Source organism: Serpula lacrymans (genome assembly GCF_000218685.1).
Source record: "Serpula lacrymans var. lacrymans S7.9 unplaced genomic scaffold SERLAscaffold_12, whole genome shotgun sequence".
Lineage (NCBI taxonomy): Eukaryota > Fungi > Basidiomycota > Agaricomycetes > Boletales > Serpulaceae > Serpula > Serpula lacrymans.
Window position 1 is genome coordinate 1441646 of NW_006763301.1, and position 18698 is coordinate 1460343.

The 18698-nt window shown below is 47.6% G+C and overlaps 9 protein-coding genes across 10 annotated transcripts; 5 read left to right on the forward strand and 4 right to left on the reverse strand.

Moving 5' to 3' along the window:
• Window positions 1-175: 175 nt before the first annotated feature.
• mox2 (putative monooxygenase) lies at window positions 176-2411 on the forward strand (the record flags this gene model as incomplete). The annotated part of the gene is made up of 8 exons (XM_007322279.1): window positions 176-607; window positions 669-782; window positions 843-924; window positions 979-1176; window positions 1237-1419; window positions 1478-1546; window positions 1602-1851; window positions 1912-2411. The coding sequence occupies 8 exons, from the start codon at window positions 309-311 to the stop codon at window positions 2277-2279; spliced, it is 1563 nt and encodes a 520-aa protein (XP_007322341.1).
• A 507-nt stretch (window positions 2412-2918) lies between these two features.
• SERLADRAFT_476500 (uncharacterized protein) lies at window positions 2919-5021 on the reverse strand (the record flags this gene model as incomplete). Its single annotated transcript, XM_007322280.1, has 9 exons — window positions 2919-3331; window positions 3390-3507; window positions 3563-3692; window positions 3750-3894; window positions 3951-4199; window positions 4258-4328; window positions 4380-4549; window positions 4603-4687; window positions 4749-5021. The coding sequence occupies 9 exons, from the start codon at window positions 4964-4966 to the stop codon at window positions 3201-3203; spliced, it is 1317 nt and encodes a 438-aa protein (XP_007322342.1).
• Window positions 5022-5191: 170 nt separating this feature from the next.
• SERLADRAFT_476502 (uncharacterized protein) lies at window positions 5192-5669 on the reverse strand (the record flags this gene model as incomplete). The annotated part of the gene is made up of 1 exon (XM_007322281.1): window positions 5192-5669. A coding segment is annotated over one exon (159 nt), but the record flags the coding sequence as incomplete, so codon positions are not given.
• Window positions 5670-5764: 95 nt separating this feature from the next.
• Window positions 5765-7998, forward strand: mox2 (putative monooxygenase; the record flags this gene model as incomplete). The annotated part of the gene is made up of 12 exons (XM_007322282.1): window positions 5765-5843; window positions 5897-5999; window positions 6069-6179; window positions 6240-6254; window positions 6309-6369; window positions 6422-6458; window positions 6566-6727; window positions 6790-6862; window positions 6932-7073; window positions 7127-7160; window positions 7226-7665; window positions 7718-7998. 11 exons carry the CDS (start codon window positions 5917-5919, stop codon window positions 7868-7870), a joined length of 1311 nt encoding a protein of 436 aa, XP_007322344.1.
• Window positions 7999-8633: 635 nt separating this feature from the next.
• Window positions 8634-11505, reverse strand: ppt1.1 (the record flags this gene model as incomplete). Of its 2 annotated transcripts, XM_007322327.1 has the most annotated exons (8): window positions 8634-9305; window positions 9362-9558; window positions 9619-9765; window positions 9835-10087; window positions 10143-10334; window positions 10394-11209; window positions 11281-11381; window positions 11444-11505. In XM_007322327.1, 6 exons carry the CDS (start codon window positions 10529-10531, stop codon window positions 8880-8882), a joined length of 1353 nt encoding a protein of 450 aa, XP_007322389.1. The 2 variants fall into 2 exon arrangements, with proteins under 2 accessions (XP_007322389.1, XP_007322388.1); XM_007322326.1 differs by having other exon boundaries at window positions 11281-11497.
• Window positions 11506-11677: 172 nt separating this feature from the next.
• Window positions 11678-12903, reverse strand: mox1 (monooxygenase; the record flags this gene model as incomplete). The annotated part of the gene is given in 3 exon segments (XM_007322328.1): window positions 11678-12100; window positions 12120-12268; window positions 12330-12903. 3 exon segments carry the CDS (start codon window positions 12760-12762, stop codon window positions 12059-12061), a joined length of 624 nt encoding a protein of 207 aa, XP_007322390.1.
• Window positions 12904-13011: 108 nt separating this feature from the next.
• SERLADRAFT_476515 (uncharacterized protein) lies at window positions 13012-14040 on the forward strand (the record flags this gene model as incomplete). Its single annotated transcript, XM_007322283.1, has 4 exons — window positions 13012-13276; window positions 13329-13468; window positions 13523-13541; window positions 13600-14040. The coding sequence occupies 4 exons, from the start codon at window positions 13032-13034 to the stop codon at window positions 13787-13789; spliced, it is 594 nt and encodes a 197-aa protein (XP_007322345.1).
• A 229-nt stretch (window positions 14041-14269) lies between these two features.
• On the forward strand, window positions 14270-16551 carry SERLADRAFT_476523 (uncharacterized protein; the record flags this gene model as incomplete). The annotated part of the gene is made up of 8 exons (XM_007322284.1): window positions 14270-14456; window positions 14519-14677; window positions 14738-15255; window positions 15307-15501; window positions 15549-15660; window positions 15720-15771; window positions 15824-16173; window positions 16225-16551. The coding sequence occupies 8 exons, from the start codon at window positions 14325-14327 to the stop codon at window positions 16447-16449; spliced, it is 1743 nt and encodes a 580-aa protein (XP_007322346.1).
• A 270-nt stretch (window positions 16552-16821) lies between these two features.
• On the forward strand, window positions 16822-18622 carry SERLADRAFT_441746 (uncharacterized protein; the record flags this gene model as incomplete). Its single annotated transcript, XM_007322285.1, has 10 exons — window positions 16822-16838; window positions 16892-16929; window positions 16980-17035; window positions 17097-17270; window positions 17346-17412; window positions 17479-17527; window positions 17577-18119; window positions 18178-18201; window positions 18257-18533; window positions 18596-18622. The coding sequence occupies 10 exons, from the start codon at window positions 16822-16824 to the stop codon at window positions 18620-18622; spliced, it is 1272 nt and encodes a 423-aa protein (XP_007322347.1).
• Between the last annotated feature and the right edge of the window lie 76 nt (window positions 18623-18698).

An 18698-nucleotide genomic window follows, 5' to 3' on the forward strand; every position in this document is an offset into this window, starting at 1 on the left:
TCGCCCTCAGCCATGGAAGCGCAACGGATCAGCACACCGAAATTAGCCTCCCGAGCTCGACGCGGGGGCTGTGCAGGCTCCAATGGCCGTGTCCGTCCCTGGGTGCACCGCCCATCTGCAGGCTAATCACTGAATGATATATCATTTCTCTAATCCTCATGTCATAGGTTTCTCCACGGAAGAATGTCACCATTGGCGTGCTCAACAACCCGTCATCGCAATTTCCATTTCATATCTCTTCTTCTCTTCTTCGTGAAAAGCACTCACTTCAACCGTCATCCCCTTCATCTTTATTCTTTCTTTCCAACATGAGTTTTCTTAATTCTTCATCACTCACATCTTCCATCACTCTCCCAACTAGCGTCCAAAACAACTGGGCCGCCGTCGGTCTTGCTTTCTTGTCTGCTGGTGCAGTCTTTGGCGTTTCGAGAACCTTCATTTCCTCCTCAAGATCCACCTACATAATAAATTCTAGCGGTGAACGCTTGCCCCATGCTGATGAAGACACTCGCTTTTCTCGCTTCAGCCATGGCAAGGAGCTGGGTGACCGTCTCGTAAAAGAGCTCGGTCCAATTTACACCTTCCAGTCAGGGACTTTGCGCGAACTGTCAGTTCTACTCATTTTTTGACATTAACAACTTGGCTAATTTATTTACCTCTTCAAAAAGCGTTCTGACTCAACCTGAAGACATCAAAGTTTACTACAGAGATGCATTGGGCAAGGACGAGTCAAAAGCTCACATCAAGTCACTTGCCATAAGCTTTGGAGATTACATGCGTCGGTATGTCGTGTTCCTCTAATTCTTTATTCGAACTCCTTTGTAATTCAACATTCTTGTCAGTTTCCTGAGTCAGTCAGTCGGCTTCAAGTTTGGAAACGACTGGAAGCGAATCCGTGATGCAGTCGACCCTCATTTCATTCGGGTGAGTATCTTTCCTATCTGCAATTTAACTCCTAGTTGATTCACTTTGCTCTAGAAAATGGCGCTGGACGCTGTTCCGAATATGAAGATCGACTACGACTCGTGGATGAAGGCTCTGCGCGGTAACGCAGCCGCCGTTGCCAAAGGCTCGAGCCCAAATGACCCATTCGAAATTGAGGCTGTCGCTGCAACGAAAGAACTCCCTTTCAAAGCTATTGCAAAGTCGATCTACGGTGAGACGCTGAATGACAAGGTTCGCGTTATCTTCGCTTCTTTTGTTGGTGCTTTTACTGATTTACGCGTTCCCTTCCAGTGGTACGAGCGTCTCTGGGAACTGCACATGATCCACGAGCGGGTAATGGCAAACGCAATTGGCAACAAAAACGCGACAAAAGCATGGTACCGATTCTTCCCAACTCAGGCCAACAAGGATCTGCGAGCATTCAAGAACGGTTACAAGGCTTTCAACTTTGAAATCGTCGCCGAATCTGAAAAGGTTCGTTACACCGTGACTCACCCTAAGTTAATGCTGATATTTCACTCCTAAATTGTAGTTGGGTTATGATACTGTTGCCGTCAGGATGTACGGGAGTGTGGCGGATGGACTGATCTCAGAAGATGAGGTGCGTGTTCTCAATGACCCTACTCAGTGACAAAGCTGAACGAATCTCCTTATAGTTTAACCAAACGCTCGACGAGATCCTTTTCGCAAACATCGATGTTACCTCTGTCGCTCAAGCTTGGTTCCTCCTCGACATCGGCAAGTACCCCGACATACAGGAGCGTCTACGTGCCGAAGTCGCTTCCGTTGACGAGTACGACCCCAAAGCCGTCGCCGACTACCTCTCCTCCACCACAAACCTCATGCACCTCGTCCACTCCGAATCCGCCAGACTGCACCCCATCCTGTGGTACAACATCCCCGAAGGTAAGCTATCCAAGCGCCCTCTCTTACCGTTCAGCAACTAATTCTTAACTCTCTCGTTAGTTATCTCGGTTGAGAAGAACATTGGTGGCTACCACATTCCTAGAGGAACATCCGTCTGCATCTCCACCTACCACGTCAACACCAACCCCGCCATCTGGGGCTCCGACTCAACCTCTTTCCGCCCCGAACGATTCAAGGAAATCTCCTCAAGTCAGTACCGACACGCATTCTGGCGCTACGGGCTGGGCCCACGCCAATGTCTCGGAAAGAACTTTGCCCCACTCATCGTCAAACTCGTCGCCTTGAAAGTTCTCAAGACACACCGGATCGAGACCGTCACCGACGTTGACTTTGACAGGATGCAGTTCACGGTGACGCCCAAAGCTGCGCTGCGGTTCACCCCTCTTCGCATGAGCTTCTTGTCTTGATTGGGAAGGAGGAAAGCAAGGAGGACTTTTTTGTGTGCAGGTGGAATTATTGTATTCAGCTAGTCTGAGAATTGTTTATAGTCGTCTATCCTTTGGGCCTTTATATAATTTATAACATTTCTTTTCAACACCAAACTTCACGGTCAGTCAGTGTGTGCTCTGAGTCTCAAGGATAGCAAGCCTCCTCCTATTTGCTGATAGTTGCGCCAACCAAACTCACAATTTGATCCTAACCAGATGTCGTATAAGTCTTAGGGCTGTCTACGCCGTGGTTTCTCTCTCATGACAAAGTTGAATACGCGGCATGAACGGTCATTCATGTCCTTTTCATGACCTATCGAGAACAAGAATACCAAGCCTCATATTTGCTGATAGCGCCAACCAAGCTCACAACTTGGTCCTAACCAGATGTAGTATAGGTCTTAGGGCTACCTACGCCGTGGTGGGGTTTCTCCCTCATGACAAAGTTGAATACGCGGCATGAACGGTCACTCATGTCCTTTTCATGACCTATATATCGAGAACAAGACCGATCAGGATCTGGATCATACTTCGAAGCTCGCAGAATGACCGCTCATCTAGCGTTCATCGCCCGATCTTCCTACTTGGAGTTGGCAATATAAAGTCGGCCTGGTGACAGACACATTGGTGATACGGTTTTATATTTCAACGTGTGAAAACAATAAAGAACATGCGGTATGATTGCGCTGTGTATATAAAGTATGAGGGTGAAGAGAGTCCGTAAAATCTACAAAATGCGAGTGCACGTATATATATCATCATGAGAGCAAGGCAACGTTAAGAGACCAAGAAACGATTGAGCGCCTTTCCTAGCGGTCGTAAACACAGCATGAGCTTCTATGCAATTAGGGTATGTACAAGTCTATATCCCCTCCTCCTTCCACGGAAGTATTCGACGGATTAGAACTTGACAAAAAGTCCGGGTGCAAACTTGAAGCGAGCAGCCCAGAAGAGGCAGGCGCCGGCTGTGCAGACGACACCAGAGAAGATGATCATGTCTCGGAAGTTACCCCCGTCGTGGTTGATGAGTGCTAAAGTCGATAATGAGTGACTGGTGTCTTTATGAGCAGAAAGTGAAACGCTACTTACCACCAGCAATAGGAGGTCCCGTGAGGCCAGCAAACGAGACGAATCCGAAAAGAAGCCCGGCCCGTCCACCGTATTTCGTGGTGTCGGGTGTGATCTTACCGATACACGCAGGCATAAGCTGAGAGATTGAAAAATCAGTATGCGTTGCAGAAGCAGAAAAGACACAAACTGACAGCAATGAATGCTCCACTGGTGAAACCGTAAGCAACCGCCCAGACGATAAGTCCAGCGGGAGAATCGACTGCAAGCCAGGTGTAGAGAACAAGCGCAGCGCCACTACAAGCGAGAGCGAGGATGTTCATGCTATACGAAGAAAGAAATTTAATCAAGGAGTCATGTCAAAAAACAATATCAACGTACAATCCAAGCTTGTCAGCCATAATACCGGGGATAACACGGCCGAAGAATGAACCTGCATTTTGAATAGCAAGGACATAGAGATAGACATTGGGACTGTAATTATGCGCAACGGCAAAGGTCTCAATGTAGTAGTAAGGGTTGTACGCTATAAAGATAGATCAATAAGTGAGGCAAGACAAGACACTACACCAGAACACTCACTTCCTAGAACTGTAACGAAGGATCCAACCAAGAAAAGCAAATATACTGGATCCTTAAGTCCACCAAAGTCAAGAAGGGACCCAAAGCCAGCGAACTGGCGGCGAGGGAGACGACCCTTGATGAGGTAAATGGCAGGGATGAGGAATGCGAGGCAAATAAAGGCCACAACTCGAACCGCCCAGGGGAACCCGACTGCGGGGATGAGCTTGTTAAGAACAATAGGGAAGACGACACCACCGAGGGAAGAACCTAGACAAATGGGAGAAGTTAGCGATGTAAACAATAGAGTGGAGATACCAACACTCACCAGCCGTGGTCAATCCCATCATCGTACCACGCCTCTTAAGGTACCAGTGAGTGATGGCGCTCAATGCAGGGCTAAGGAGAAAGTTAGAGGTGATTAATCATGACGAAGAGAGTTACACATACTAGAATACCATGGCACTACCAATTCCGAATACCAAGCCTTGTGCGAGGAAGAATTGATAATACTCCTTGCAAAGAGAGGTCATCATCAACCCGAAAACCAGAAGAATGGATCCGGGAACGATAAGAGGGGTGGGTCCGAATGAATCAAACAGACGTCCAATGAAGGCACCCTGAGACACGAGATGAGAACAATTCATATGAGATTGATTAGAAGGAAACTTACGGCAAAAAAGAATGTAAATAGTTGGAAAGTGCCTATCCATGAAATAGAAGATGCCGTGTCGGTACGCAACTGGTCTGCGAGATATCTTCAAGGTCGGGCGTTGAGCATGCGCAGTCACGTGATAGAAGTAGTTTGGGAATACTCACTGGGACTCGAAGATACCGTACGAGTTCATGACACCGAACTGAACGAAGAGAACCAGGAATGCACCCCATACCACTCTCGTAGCTTCCTTTCCTCCCTCAGGAAACTCGCCGAGCTGTGGTGCTACTGGTTTCTCCTGGATGAGGTCTTCAGGTTCATAAGACTTTGGTTCTGCTTCAGCGGTCAGGGTGTTAACCGGGCTTCTGTCGTTTGCAGACATGGTGAGCGTCGTCTAGAGTGAAAATGAGACGCTAATGTTGTTGTTTTCTTAGATTTTCTCTGAGACCCATCGTCGAAGTGTATATACCAAGGTGTGCAGTTCATCCGCGGATGGACTCGAATGAGGCAGTTACATAATCCGACGCGGCTCGGAGGCGGCGCGTCCGTCGAGATGACAAGAACATTCAAGTGTTCCAGTGCAGAAGCCTTGTTCCGTCCATAAAATCACCTAGTACAGCTGTAAGTCCCGTGTTTCTGGTGATAACAATGGTCCGCATGACTTGCTGCTGACTATAGACCGGGAAAACACCCATCCTCCGCAGTCTTATAGACGCCCACAGGATTTTCGCCATTTGAAATGATGCATTGCCACCGCGTGTCGACATGTTAGATTGTTCTATTCCATCAATTATCTACGGCAACACTCCATGGAACATGGCTCAAACATCCGAGCTAATAAATCACTGTGGGCACTGCCTACAGTGCTCTATCACTTCGTATATCATATAACGTTTCACCCTCGTCCACTGCTTATCAACTTGTTCTCCACTTTCATTCCCTTACATTCGGTCACTTGGTTTTTTCTCTTTCAATCCTTTTTCTACTATCGACTATGTCTATTCTTCCATTTTCACCGTCAAGTGACATCTTTTCAACCCTCAATGTTTCGGTCCTTTCTGCTGTTATCGCCGCATGGATTGTCCTGAAGGTATGTGAGACAATTCATTCACTAGGCTTGGATTCTTAGTTCTTCCACATCACACAGAGCTCTGGACTTAACCGTGTCCTTAAAAACCTTATTGTCGGACCCAGTGACCCTACCTTTGGCGTCAAAGGGGGCAGGTCCATTAATGGCCCCGCTTTCAAGTGGCCTTTCGGTAAGAAAATACTACTATTCCTTTGCAAACACTCATCCATTTCGCATAATCAGGAAACCTCGAAGATAAATTCATGCGCGGGCGCGTGAAAGGTATAGAATGGCAGGCCAAGTATGGCTCCGTATATCGCATCTGGTCTGGCGACCAAGCAGAAGTGTGAGTCACTTGTTCAGGCAGCATTTTTACGAGGGGGGTTCTGAAGGCATCATCATATCTTTCTTGCAGTGTACTTACCCGCTGGCAAGATGCTCTCGAATTTTACCGTGACTCCCACTTGCACATCAAGCCAAGAGACTCTGATGGTGGCTGGATGTTCAAGGCTATTTTAGGTTTCGGGTATGTAACAATTACCCGGGATACTCACAATACTGACGCTAACTATTTTTGGGCTTTCAGCTTGGGTCTTGTTAGGTAATATTACGCTACCCATTACGGGTCTGGCCTATACTGATCGATAAACTGCAGCGAGTCCCAATGGCGTCGTCTGCGAGGTCACTTTGACCCTCATTTCAACTTTGGCATCGTTGTAAGTGTGCTTTTATTCATTCCCATTCCATTTATTTAATGTTCCCTTATAGTCCAAATTCGTCCCTGATATTCTCCTCGAGGCCGATGGTAAGTCTTTTCTCTTTGTTTTTCATGTTTCGCCTCCCGCATATGCGATCCTTTTTTCAGTCTGTTTTTCTTACGCAGTAAACTAACACGTTTGATTTTTTCGATAGAATTCGTCCAGGGTATCTCACCTTCGGGTTCGGCAAATACAATTGACATGCACACGGGTGACGACTTCAAGCCCTTTGGTTTCTTCCTTGTTGCCAAATTCCTCTTCGGTGAATTGGACAAGAGCCAGAGACAGATACTTACTGAGCTCATCGACATGCACAGTACGTTCATTTCATATCTCTTTCTTATCTTCGGACCTGACGTCATATGTCCACGCAAACAGCCAGCATCTTCAAGCTCATTTTCACTGACGTCAAAGCCATGATTCCTGTGGCCAGATACCTCCCATTCCTTCAGTAAGTTTTCCGGACTTACACAATTGAACATACACTCAAGGGTTTATTCAATTGTTCCACGTTCTTCAGAGTCAGTCGCACTATCAAGACTTTCCACGATAGATGGTTGGACTTCAACCACGATGCGTTTGAGAAAGTTAAAGGCGACCCCAACTATCCAATCACGCACTTGTGGCAAGCAAAGGAGAACGGGACAATGTCAGAAAAGGAGGTCTGTCCGCTTCCTTTCTACCTTATAGTGTTCAAGGACTGACGGTATCGTAGTTGCTTAACACCGTTGACGAATCCCTCTTTGCAAGTCAGTTTTTATGTTGACTATCTCAATCCCGACTGGAGTACTAATCACAATCATGACACGTTTAGATGTCGATGTATCTGCTGGCGTTGTAGCCTGGTCTATTCTCATGACGTCCGTCCATCAATCCCATCAAAAGCGACTACGTGCAGAAATCGCCGAAAATGCTCATGATCTTGATGGATACGTCCGACGTTCCGATACTTATCTCCACCACACCCTGTTAGAAACCCTGCGCGTGCACCCTGTTGCCCCCCTCATTCCCCCCGAAAGCGCCACCGTCGACAAAGTCCTGGATGATGGTTACGTCATCCCTCGTGGCGTTAAAGTTATCACGGATGTGGTAGCGGTCAACGTCCGCGACGAGTTCTGGGGTGATGACCGAGAGCTGTTCAAACCTGAACGCTTCGAGAAACTCACTGCGGAGGAGGTCAAGAGACATTTGTTCCAATTCGGCTTCGGACCAAGACAGTGTCTTGGAAAATATATTGCAGACCGCATGGTCAAGGTGCGTTAACACTTCAAAAAAATGACTGCGCATTAATTAAAATTTGCTGCAGGCCCTATTGGTATATATGTTCGGTCGATTTGAAGGTGTCGAGCTGCCAAATGGTCAGGACGCTAAGGGTGACTGGAAAGTCAAGGTGGACACATTTGTGCAGCTACCAGATGCACGTGTACGATTCACAAAGCTAGCAAAGCCCCTTGTGTAAGGATGGAGGCGTGTAGAGTGATTAAAGTATCTTTGCAGAATGTCTTATAGTATTACTATTTATTGAGAGGGAATAATACTCTGTAGCTCCGATATCACAAGTACTCAGGAAGTGAGGTGATCTAACGATTACATGTCGAGTGTGTTCAGACGAGATTGCGTGCTTAGGGTCTGGCAAATAGTTACGAAAGGATTTAGATGAGACTGCGGTGTTCTCGTAGTTGAGATGAAGCCTCTGGAAGCCTTGGAGCATGTACAGCCTCGGGTTGGCAAAGTGACAACCCACTGGCCCGGGTATGGCGGTCACCCTCATGGAGATATGTCGGTATTTCTTCTCCTCCAAAGCGAAGCGCAAAAAATTGCGAGGGATCACTGGCATAAAGTTTCGATCACGATTGCCGCTCAGGATCGCTCGTGCTTAAGCGTGATGGGCATCGAGGATGAACCAATACGCTTATAATTTGACATCGATCACCAAAAGTGCAGTGCCAGGGGGGCTGAAGCGCTCAAGTCCCCTGGCAACTATGTATGCTAGGTACGCCACAAATATATCAGTAATTTGGTCTGACTGAGGATGCTAATATCGAAGTATGATCGCCATGCTTGTTTTCGACTCCGGTCCTCTGCAGAACATAGCTCTAAATTTAACTACAACGTGCTTTTGACATTGCCCCTCTTGCGCCTCAGCAAAGTCACGTTTGTGATCTCAAAAAATACGATGTTACGATGTTTTACAGCAAACGTTTGGAGCTCCCTCAACAGATATACACCAATTAAGACCGGCCATGTTTTTCTTCCTATGCAATGACTGTTACATGCTGCTTTGCCAATGTTCGTGACTCAATAAATAAGTAATCAATAAACAAACATGCCTACGCTAGCGCAGGATGTATAACTTATGTAAAAGAATGTTTGTATGAGAGGAAAGAGTCACGAACGGCGATAAAAATGAATGAACCTCAAAGAAAACAAAAAAAGAGAAATGAAGGATAGTATATGAGTAGGATAGATTATAGGAATCGCTCCGGAGCGTATGCCTCTGGGTTGAAATAACTTGTCACCTCAAAGTCCGACTTCTTGATTGCCAACGAAACGTATGTGTGGATTCCTGTTCTCGCACTTAATGAACGATGTCTGCCAAAGATGGACTCCACATCGCGGATGTAACCGTCCACAAATACGCCACCCTTCTTACGGTGATACGCCTCCATACCCTCAGCGATCGCAAGATCGTCGGAGCAGTAGTGACGAACGGGCAGATAGACTTTTGGGAATGGTAGTGGGCAACCTGGCTTGAGTTCGTAGTAAAGCAACAAGCCTCCTGTAATATGGTTGTCATTGGCTTCAACCGACAGGCGAGGAGTAAGGCGCTGTTCTTTCCAGTCTGGAGCAGACGTGTCGACGCGCATGATCATCTCCCAAAGGCTGGTCAGATTCTACAATAATAATAAATTAAGCAACAAGTAGAGCGTCAAGGACGAGAAGAACTTACGCTCATTGCGTCCTCGATGACCTTACCCTTCAATTTTCCTCCCAAAGTCATGAGGCCTTCGAGGTCAGAAAACTTGGTCGATCGAGTACGAACGTAAACCTTGATTCTGCTGTCTTTTGGTGCCGCACAGTCGGTGGCAATGATCTCCACGCTCGGTCTTATTGAGGATGGGAGAGTGTCAAAGTAGTCCACAGTTGCTGGAAAATAAAATATCAACCACTGCCACCGGATGCGTTGTGCAAGAAGCAAATATTTACCTTTCCAGGGTGTTTCCAAACCGTGGTCCAATGCCACGAGCGCACGGGAAACAAGCTCATCTTTGGAAACCCGTGTCTTGACTGACTTGATTTCAGGAAGGAAGTACGCCTTAAGAGTGACGTTTCCGGTGTGTGCGCAATCAAAACCTGAATGAGTTCGCGAAAGGAGTTTTGAGCATGTGTAGGGGGCATGGACAAATTGTGTGGAAAACGTACCTAAGAAATACTGCGTAGCGTGCTTTGCGCCAGCAATGTTGCTGTTTCCATGCCAAACCAAAGCATCGTTCAAGATATCGAACCACTCGAGGTTAAGGTTTCGAATAGCGGGCTTGAGTTCTTCAACCATTTGGAGAGCAGCAGCCTTGGAGTTGTCACTGTTGAGGTCGATGGGCTCAATAGCATACCGAACAGTGGCTGTCCCGTCAGGGTTGACGATCCAGCTGACTTCTATTGGGGTGTGGTCATCGGTCTAAACAAGTCACGTTGAGCACTTGCACTTGAATAATAATGGGACCTGTACTAACCATATAGGACTTGAACTCCGCCTGATTCTGCCAGTTGGGTCGCGGACCCATGTATGGCCGAACACGGAGGTGGAAAAAGAGCATGTGGAAATACTGGACGTGGACATCATATCCTAAAAGACTGAACATGCTCGCGAGCATACGTCCTGTCGTATCCCACCAGAATTTCCCGTCATTGGTAAAACTAAGTGACTATGCGCGTACATGAGCACTTGGTACACGGGGTCACCTGAAAGGAGAACAGCACATACTTTGCTTAAAATATCATATACGCTTTGAACTTGAACGCTTTGAACTTGGGTCTTCCTCTGTTGGGGCGGCCAAATCGCAGGGAATGTCTCTCTAATAGGCGAAATAGGAGAAAGAGCCACAAGAGGAGAGTGCAACATGTTTCACTAGAATAAAATTAATGTGAAAAGTTGAATAGGAATAGGAATAAGAAAGAGAAAAGAAGTGGAAGAGTGCCTGGTCAAAATGGAAGAGAGAAAGAAGAGTGGCAATCCCTTTATAAAAGATTGCGGGTCCTGCGTATAACCAATCAGTGAGGTCCAGAAGATCCGATTGGATTTCGGTTTCGGCCATGGGGGACGAATAAAGAGACGCCTATCATTATTGGATTGCTGCCTGACAGGCACAGCTATACAGTCATGTAACATACTTGGAAACGAGTAGCTGCCATGGATTCAATCGACGGGTTCACTGGCAGACATTGGCTGTCGGAGCCAAATCCGCGGATGAACTCCGGTGGCTAACGGCGATGATGTCCACAACCTGTCCGTTCTGTAGAGGTAACTAAATCTCAGGGAGAAGAACCAGCTGAGGCTATAGGTACGTCGAGTACCTGGCTGTTCTTCGATACATTCTGAACATGAAGCTTTTTAGTCTTTTAAGACACACGTTCATTGATGGAGGGTTCAAATGCATACAACAATCGGTGTATGACGCTTCCGAGGATTATACTCTCGTGATATGATTGATGGCTGTACCCGGTACTGCGACGAGGTGTCAAATCATATCGTTTCCTTAGGAGATGATGACTGATTTTGATGTAGCCAATATACGAGCTGCTTCAACAACGGGATCACAGCACGATCGTCAGTACTCAATGTCACAGATAGAAGTTCTTAGTGTAACTGACATTGAAAGCTTGACGTCGATCCGTCGATGCTGGGCCGCTGCCTCGTCCTTGCCATCGAGGACATTCCTACATACTCGACCAAAGAGATGGTCCGGCCCTCACTCGGATGGAGCACATGAATCAGCGAGAACAGCCACGAAGTTACTCGAGCGTCGTGAAGTACCTTCATTGCATCGCCAGCACAGAACAGCACCCGCTAGCTAGTAATGAATTGCATGCGGACTCGGACTCGGACGAACACTAGACTCGAACTTTGTATAGCCAAAAAAGGTGACACCGACGGTCATAAATTACGTAATAATAGCCATTTTGGGATATCCAAGATAAACATCCCCTCCACGTTTCTAGTACGAGCCATACCATACACTACTGTACTACAATACACACAGTTTCTACTAGTAATACCTCTACTCATAAGAGTACTCGTGCATCTCAGGCTCTTGCTTCAAGGTCTCTCCGTTGAAAGTGATCACTCCAACGAGAAGCCTCTTGGATATCCTGTACAACAACCGCCATTTCGCAGCCACGGGCTTGCCTTGCTGAGGAAGCTGGACAACGTTCAAGACGATTGTCTGCTGAAGCAAGTAAAAGCGAGAGTCTTCACCCTCAGACAAGTCATCCATACTGAAGACCTTGCCGTCGGTGACAGTGGCGTTGAGGCCGCTGCTAATGTGGCCCTCAACAGCGAATCCTTTGGCAATCTGGCCAGGGAAAGGGAACACGAATTTGGCAGCTGCTTCGAGATCAATCTCCTTGATCACTGCACTACCAGCGTCGTTCATCCAGTGCTGCGATTTCGAGAAGGGCTTAGCACGGACATCGTCGCGGAAGAAGTTGACACGGAGTAAGGCGCCTTTGGCATCAGGGGTGGTGGGAGTGGAGAAGAAGGGGAAGACGGCGACACGGATCTGGTCGTTGGGTTGGAAGACAAGCTCGCCGAAGAAGGGAGCACCCCATTTGATCTGCTTGACGAAAACTGATCCGTGACCTATATGAGAACGAAGTTCTTTAGTCAAAGATTTTTCAGAAAATTTGGTACATGAACTTACCGGTAGGGGGGAAAGCGAACAGGCGGAGGTTGGCAGCCATTGGGCCCTCTGGTAGGCACGCCATACCATCATCGAGGAGATTCTCACTCTTGGGAAGAGCATATCTCCTGTGCTCTTCACCGGTAGCCTTCTGGTAACGCTTCTCGTGGTAAACCTCGCCGGTTTCGTCACGAGAGAAGCCTCGGACACCGCTGTAGTGGTCGATGAGAGGGTAGATTCCGTCTTTTGGTTGGGTCATGTCGAAAGTCTGACAGTAGCAACCCCACTCGCGCAAGTTCCACCTCCATGAGTCCCACTGCTTCTCTTTCCAGTATTCGGGGTCGTCTTTAGCATTAAGTTCTTCGACAGTCTCGACGCCATAGAAGTCGAGAAGAGCTTTGAGTCTTTGGCGGTTAAGCTCTGAGGGTGCGACGGGGACAGACATGTTTGACATGGTTGCGAAATGCAAGGACGTGAAGTGTGTTTAGGTGCCTTTCGACGGAGAACAGGTCCACATTATAACTACCAAGAGGAACATACGACATCGCAGCATGAAAAAACTATGCTGTTCGCCGTGATTGAAACCATCAACGGTTGCTAGAGTATACTCTGCGACGCCGAGTGTCGAGTTCATCCGCGGAACATCAGCGCGCACTTGCTCATGTTTTTCGCCATTTTCATTTCCCGCGGAAGCGATAGCAGTGCCGCAGCTCAAACGCGTCCATGGTCCATCCGCCACGCCAGTGTTCAGGTCGTGGCGATGACTTTTCACTGACAACGCTTTCGATCAAAGTGATATATTCTCCAAGACCCAATAAAAGGATTCAACAGGATACCTCAAGACTCAGACTTAAACGAAAAACCACTTTCACCACTTATCAACCACCACTTCATTCTCGATTCACTATGGTCAAGTACGATGAGCTTACAAAGATGGGTGAGGCCTCTGTCGTGATGAACGGCGAGACGTGAGTCGAGCATCTTTTCAAAGCTACGCACCGTGCTGAACGCTTCATACAGTGTCCGCAAAGGTTCCTTCTACGTCGGAATGGTGAACGGTGTTGCTTTTGAGAAGCTTGCCGAAGACCCTCCTGCCCACGCTGGGGAACTGGCCGACGTTATCATTGCTGATATCGATAAGCTTCCCCTTGTCAACGCCGGTATGTAGATCTCCGATCCGATGGCCTTCTGTTCCGTGCTGACGATCCATTCAGGTGCCTTCGAATTTTTCACGTGAGTTACCGAAGAGACCCCGTTTTATTGACAGTGTCCTGATAATATGGTTCTTCAGCCCCGTAGAGTGGCTTGCCAATGGTGGAGAGGGACGCAGCTTGATCTGCCTTGTATACCTTCGACGTGTCCCTGAAGCTATCACCCCTGAAGTCCAACAGGCTCTGAACGCTCGGGCAAAGAGGGGCACATCATTGTTCCGTCAAACCGTCAAGAAGGTCCTGAACAACCCTTCTTGGTACGAGTACTAGATAGAGATCGTAATAGAGCTGTTGCGAGGCGACGATCTTGAAGAGAGGCATTGTACCTATTGGCTGTAATCCTTGCATTTATCATTAAGTTATCATTATCACTCCTGTCCTCGGAGAAAATATATATTTTCTTCCCATTTCCTTGATTAAGATCATCTCCTGGACGTCTTACCTTCGACTTACCACAGTGACATGGGTGAGACTCTCGGAATACAGTAGGAGCTTTAACCCAAAAAAAAAAAAAAAAAAAAACTAAATTTGATGATTTTGACGACTTGCCAGTTGTTCCGTATCAAAGAAAGTGGTTATATCGACTTTCAGTGACAGATCCTGAGGCTTGAGGATAGGTGTCCACGATGCAAATTGAATGTCGAAAGAAACCTGTATAAACGCTGTGTTCCAGTGTCATAGTGATCACATGACCGTCATTCTCACGCTTACTTCAGCTTTACCACGGCTCTCTTGCGATTCTGCTCCTTTGGCGTTGTTCAGAGGCGTTCACTTTCTTGTCTTCATCTTATTCGACGGCGACAACATGGCTACAGAGGTTCAGACAGCTGTCAATGGTATAAACACGAATTCTAAGGTGAACGGAAAGGCCATTAAATCCAGAAACCAGCTTCGACGTGCCAAAGCAAAGCAGAAAAAGGCTTCCCAATCCACAACGGTGAGTCCCAGCTGATTCCAACCAAGTAATTGCATTCATACGAGACCTCAAATGTGTGATAGCCAAACGGAGACTCGAGAGATATAAGCGTTAAGGAGGAGGAGGATGAAATGGTTCAAAATGTAGAGTACGTATCTGAGCAGCTGGATATTAAAGGCCCTGCTTTAGAAGCGTTCTCCGAAGTTTTTGCTCGCTTTCAGCTACCGCCAGAACCAACCTCAGTGCGTCTTCTGTTTCACATACAATATATCTGGTTTTTTACGGTGCATATTCCGCTATAGACAAGAGACGACGAGCCAACAAAAGGCGAGGTAATCTACTCTGATGACGACATGGCTTCGGACGCCGACTCAGAATCGGGCGAGAAAAAACCCCTCTCGAAGAAGAAGCAGAGGAAAATGGCACGTCTTACGGTTGCTGAACTCAAACAGCTTGTCTCGAAACCCGAGGTTGTCGAGTGGACGGACGTCACTGCCGCTGATCCTCGTCTCCTTTTACACATGAAGAGTTATCGCAACACCATTCCTATCCCGATACATTGGAGCGCCAAGCGGGATTATCTACAAGGAAAGCGTGGTATTGAAAAACCTCCGTTCCAGCTTCCAGCCTACATAGCCGACACCGGCATTGCAACCATGAGAGACGCTGTGAAGGAGAAAGAGGCTAACATGTCACTCAAGGCAAAGACTCGAGAAAGAGTACAACCGAAAATGGGTAAAGTTGATATTGACTACCAAAAGCTTCACGACGCATTCTTCAAGTTTGCGACTAAGCCACCCGTGACGGGCTTTGGTGAAATGCAAGTTTTCGCACATCCTTTTCTCAAAGTACGACTGATAATTTTTATTAGGTATTATGAGGGGAAAGAATTTGAAACATCACTGAAGGAAAAGAGACCAGGTGATCTATCGCCAGAACTTGTGGAGGCCCTCTCGATTCCTCCTCTCGCACCTCCACCATGGTTGATCAGCATGCAACGGTTTGGACCTCCACCAAGTTATCCGACGCTGCGGATACCTGGTCTCAATGCTCCCATTCCTGAGGGGTGAGCTTACCGTATTGTCAAATCGTATATATCATTGATCAATTCAGAGCACAATGGGGTTTCCATCCGGGTGGGTGGGGAAAACCACCTTTGGATGAATATAATCGACCACTTTACGGTGATGTCTTTGGTGTATTGCCCAAGACTAGCGATGCGAATGTGCGCTTCTTTATGATATTCACCTAATTGACGAAGCTCAAATTACGCCGTTTTTTTAGATGGGTGAACCTGTAGATAAGAACTTGTGGGGAGAACTCGAACCAGAAGAGGGTGAGTGAAGCTATTCTAAGAGTCGTCCTCAGTCTAACCGCAAAATCCGCAGAGGAAGAAGAGTCCTCGGAGGATGAATCGGAAGAGGAGGAAGAGGAGACTACAGAGCCGGCTCCAACCGATGGCCTACAGACTCCGTCAGGATTGGAGACACCTTCTGGCATGACCAGTGTGGTCTCCACCGTTGCTGGTGGACTGGAAACTCCAGATTTCTTGGAACTACGGAAAAGCTCTGGTCGGGCAGGTACGGAAACTGCAGAGACTGGCCCGCGCTCGTTATATCACGTTGTTCCGGAGAAACAGACATCCGTACGTGGCCTTATGGGCAGCGAGCGCGGATACGATGTCTCTGCGGTTGCTGGTGCGCCCATTCCCGTTCTTGGCGAAGAAAGAGGAACAAAGGTAAGCGTAGTAATAGCTGATGAGGTGATGGTGTTAACATTGTCGTTACAGCGCAAAGCCAATGGCGGCGTGGATATCTCTATCGATGCTGGAGAGCTGGAGGGTCTTTCGGAAGATGAGCTCCGTAGGAGGTACGATGCTCACTCGAAAGGCTCCGCTGGTGTTAGTGGGTCGAACGAAGACTTTTCAGATATGGTTGCGAAAGAGATGGCGAAAAAGAAACAAAAGATGGAAAAAGAGCGGGAGACGAAGAAAGGGAAGGAGTACAAGTTTTGATAGCACCTGCACCTGCGTTTCTTTTCCGTCGACTGTTGATTTCCTCCCGTACTGTACTGCTGTTCTTTTTATTGTGTAGCAACATGCTTTTCTGCTGATGATGTTTGGATGTGACTAAGTGATCATTTGATCATCGACGGGGAAATTTTGAAGGCGGTGGCAACGAGGAAGATATGGGCGCTAGTGGGGTGATGAGTCGCGGCAGCACTAAAGAAAGTGGTGCACAGGCTGTGCAGCGCCCGGCGTGGTGATAAATCTGACCTTTTTACACTCGAGACTTGTGTGAGTGATGAGCTGCTAAGGCACGCGGTGCCTCAAGGATATCGTTCTTCATTCCCTTCTCTCTCCAGTCTTCTTTCCTTTCCTTCTCAAATGTCCCAGGTAAAGCTGTAAGTCTCCAGTCTATTTCCTTGCTCCAATCCACGCTTAATGTCCACAAAAGAGCATTACAGCCGCCTCCAAATGTCGACTTTGTAATTGGTAAGTACTCTGGCGGACTGGCCGTCCTCGTAGCTTACAGTTTATCCTAGGATACCCTGGAATACCACCAGGCGCGCGAGATCGCCCACAGGCAGCGGTGAAAGGTGTACGTGCTGGGAACATCCCGGAACTTGGCTGGCGTTGACGCTGCGTTTTATTCTTGGCAGGCCGTCGAAGTGCGCGTTGGCCCACAGGGTGTCAAAGCAAAGTGGGTAAGGGTCGAGTTGAAGAAGATCGAGACCCTACCAGGCGGTGGGCAGGCAAATTCGTACTACGACCATGTTGGGCCCAGTCCAATCCATCTCTGGCAGTCAAGTGAAGAGTATAAGATGCTACTATCTGTGAGTGTTCGTTTGTCAAGTCAGTCTCTTGGGTTTTTGCCGACTTCTGTTGCGTACGCATGCTGTGCTTGTTAGCAAGACTTTCCATTCTATATCCGTATACCAGAATCCATACCACCAAGCATTGCTCTGGAGAAAGGAGGTTTGTGCTTATCTTCAACACTCTTTCTATTTTAGACATTCTGATGCTCCCAACGTACATTGCCAGCTGGAATTAGGTATGAACTAGTCGCAACTGTTTGCACCCTGGGTAAAAAGTGAGTAATTGGGCCATATCTGATTCGCAGCTATCTCATGTTCTCCCAGGGGTTTCTTTCGACGGAGAAAATCCCTTGTCACAACAACGTCCGCGATTATTACCATAGATAAACACGAGCTTCATTCAACTTGGCCAGTCTATTCACAACCTGATTCTCGCCGAGCCAGCCACGACGGTGTACATCTTATCATAGAACGCTCGCACACCTGCTTTGGTCCCGGCGATCGTGTGTCTGTCATGGCAGTTGTTAAGTCGGATAGCGTCCACACAGTGATTTTGCGCGGGTTCGAGTTCGCGTTGGTGGAGACTACGATCTTTCGCCCCGGGCCTTACGCGTCAGGCAAAAAAGGTGGTCCAGACAAGAAGACTAATATTATAGGTGATCAGAAAGTGCCTGTGAACGCTACATTGTACGGAGGTGCACAGCACAAGGCGGAACTGGGCTGTCTGATTCCTAACACGCATACTACGACGTCACTTAATGCTGCAAGGCATATCGACATCACTTATTCGATAGTTGTGATGGCTTGGCTAGCAACTGGACAAGTGATCAAGCTGGAACTTCCTGTCATCGTATCAAATTGGCCCAGGTATGTGATCATGTTGTGACAATATCCTTAAAACCTGTGCTCATAGCTATTTCTGAAGGAGCGTTTCTCTTGAAGCAGTAAGGTACTGGTTTAGAATCTGTTGTCTGTGTGCATCAATAACCCAGCATTTTATTCAGGCGTATCGGCAACGCACCAAGTCTCTCCCTCCAGCAACATGCAGCTGCAGTGCCAGTCGTTCCAGCAATGACAAGGTCTACTCATGCTCCTACGAGCAGTATAGTATCAGACGATCTATATACGACTACTAAATCTGACGGTACTCACGGCGTTGCTTCATCTATCCAATACAACACAGCTCCTACTAACTACAAAAGCGATCTTAAAAGTACTCTGCAAGCCGATGAGATGGGCTATGGAAAACCCACTGCTCTGCCCGCTGCTACCATCGATCATGTAGGCTATGCCTCACCAGGCTCTGTTACAGCAGGCTCTGTTCGTGCACGGCCATCTGTTAGTCTCAAGCAGAAACTGCATCTAGATAGAAGCTACACACGGCCACACTGCGAGTACCACTGGCGGCAGATGCGGGATCTGCGCGCAATACACGGAGTTCTCGTC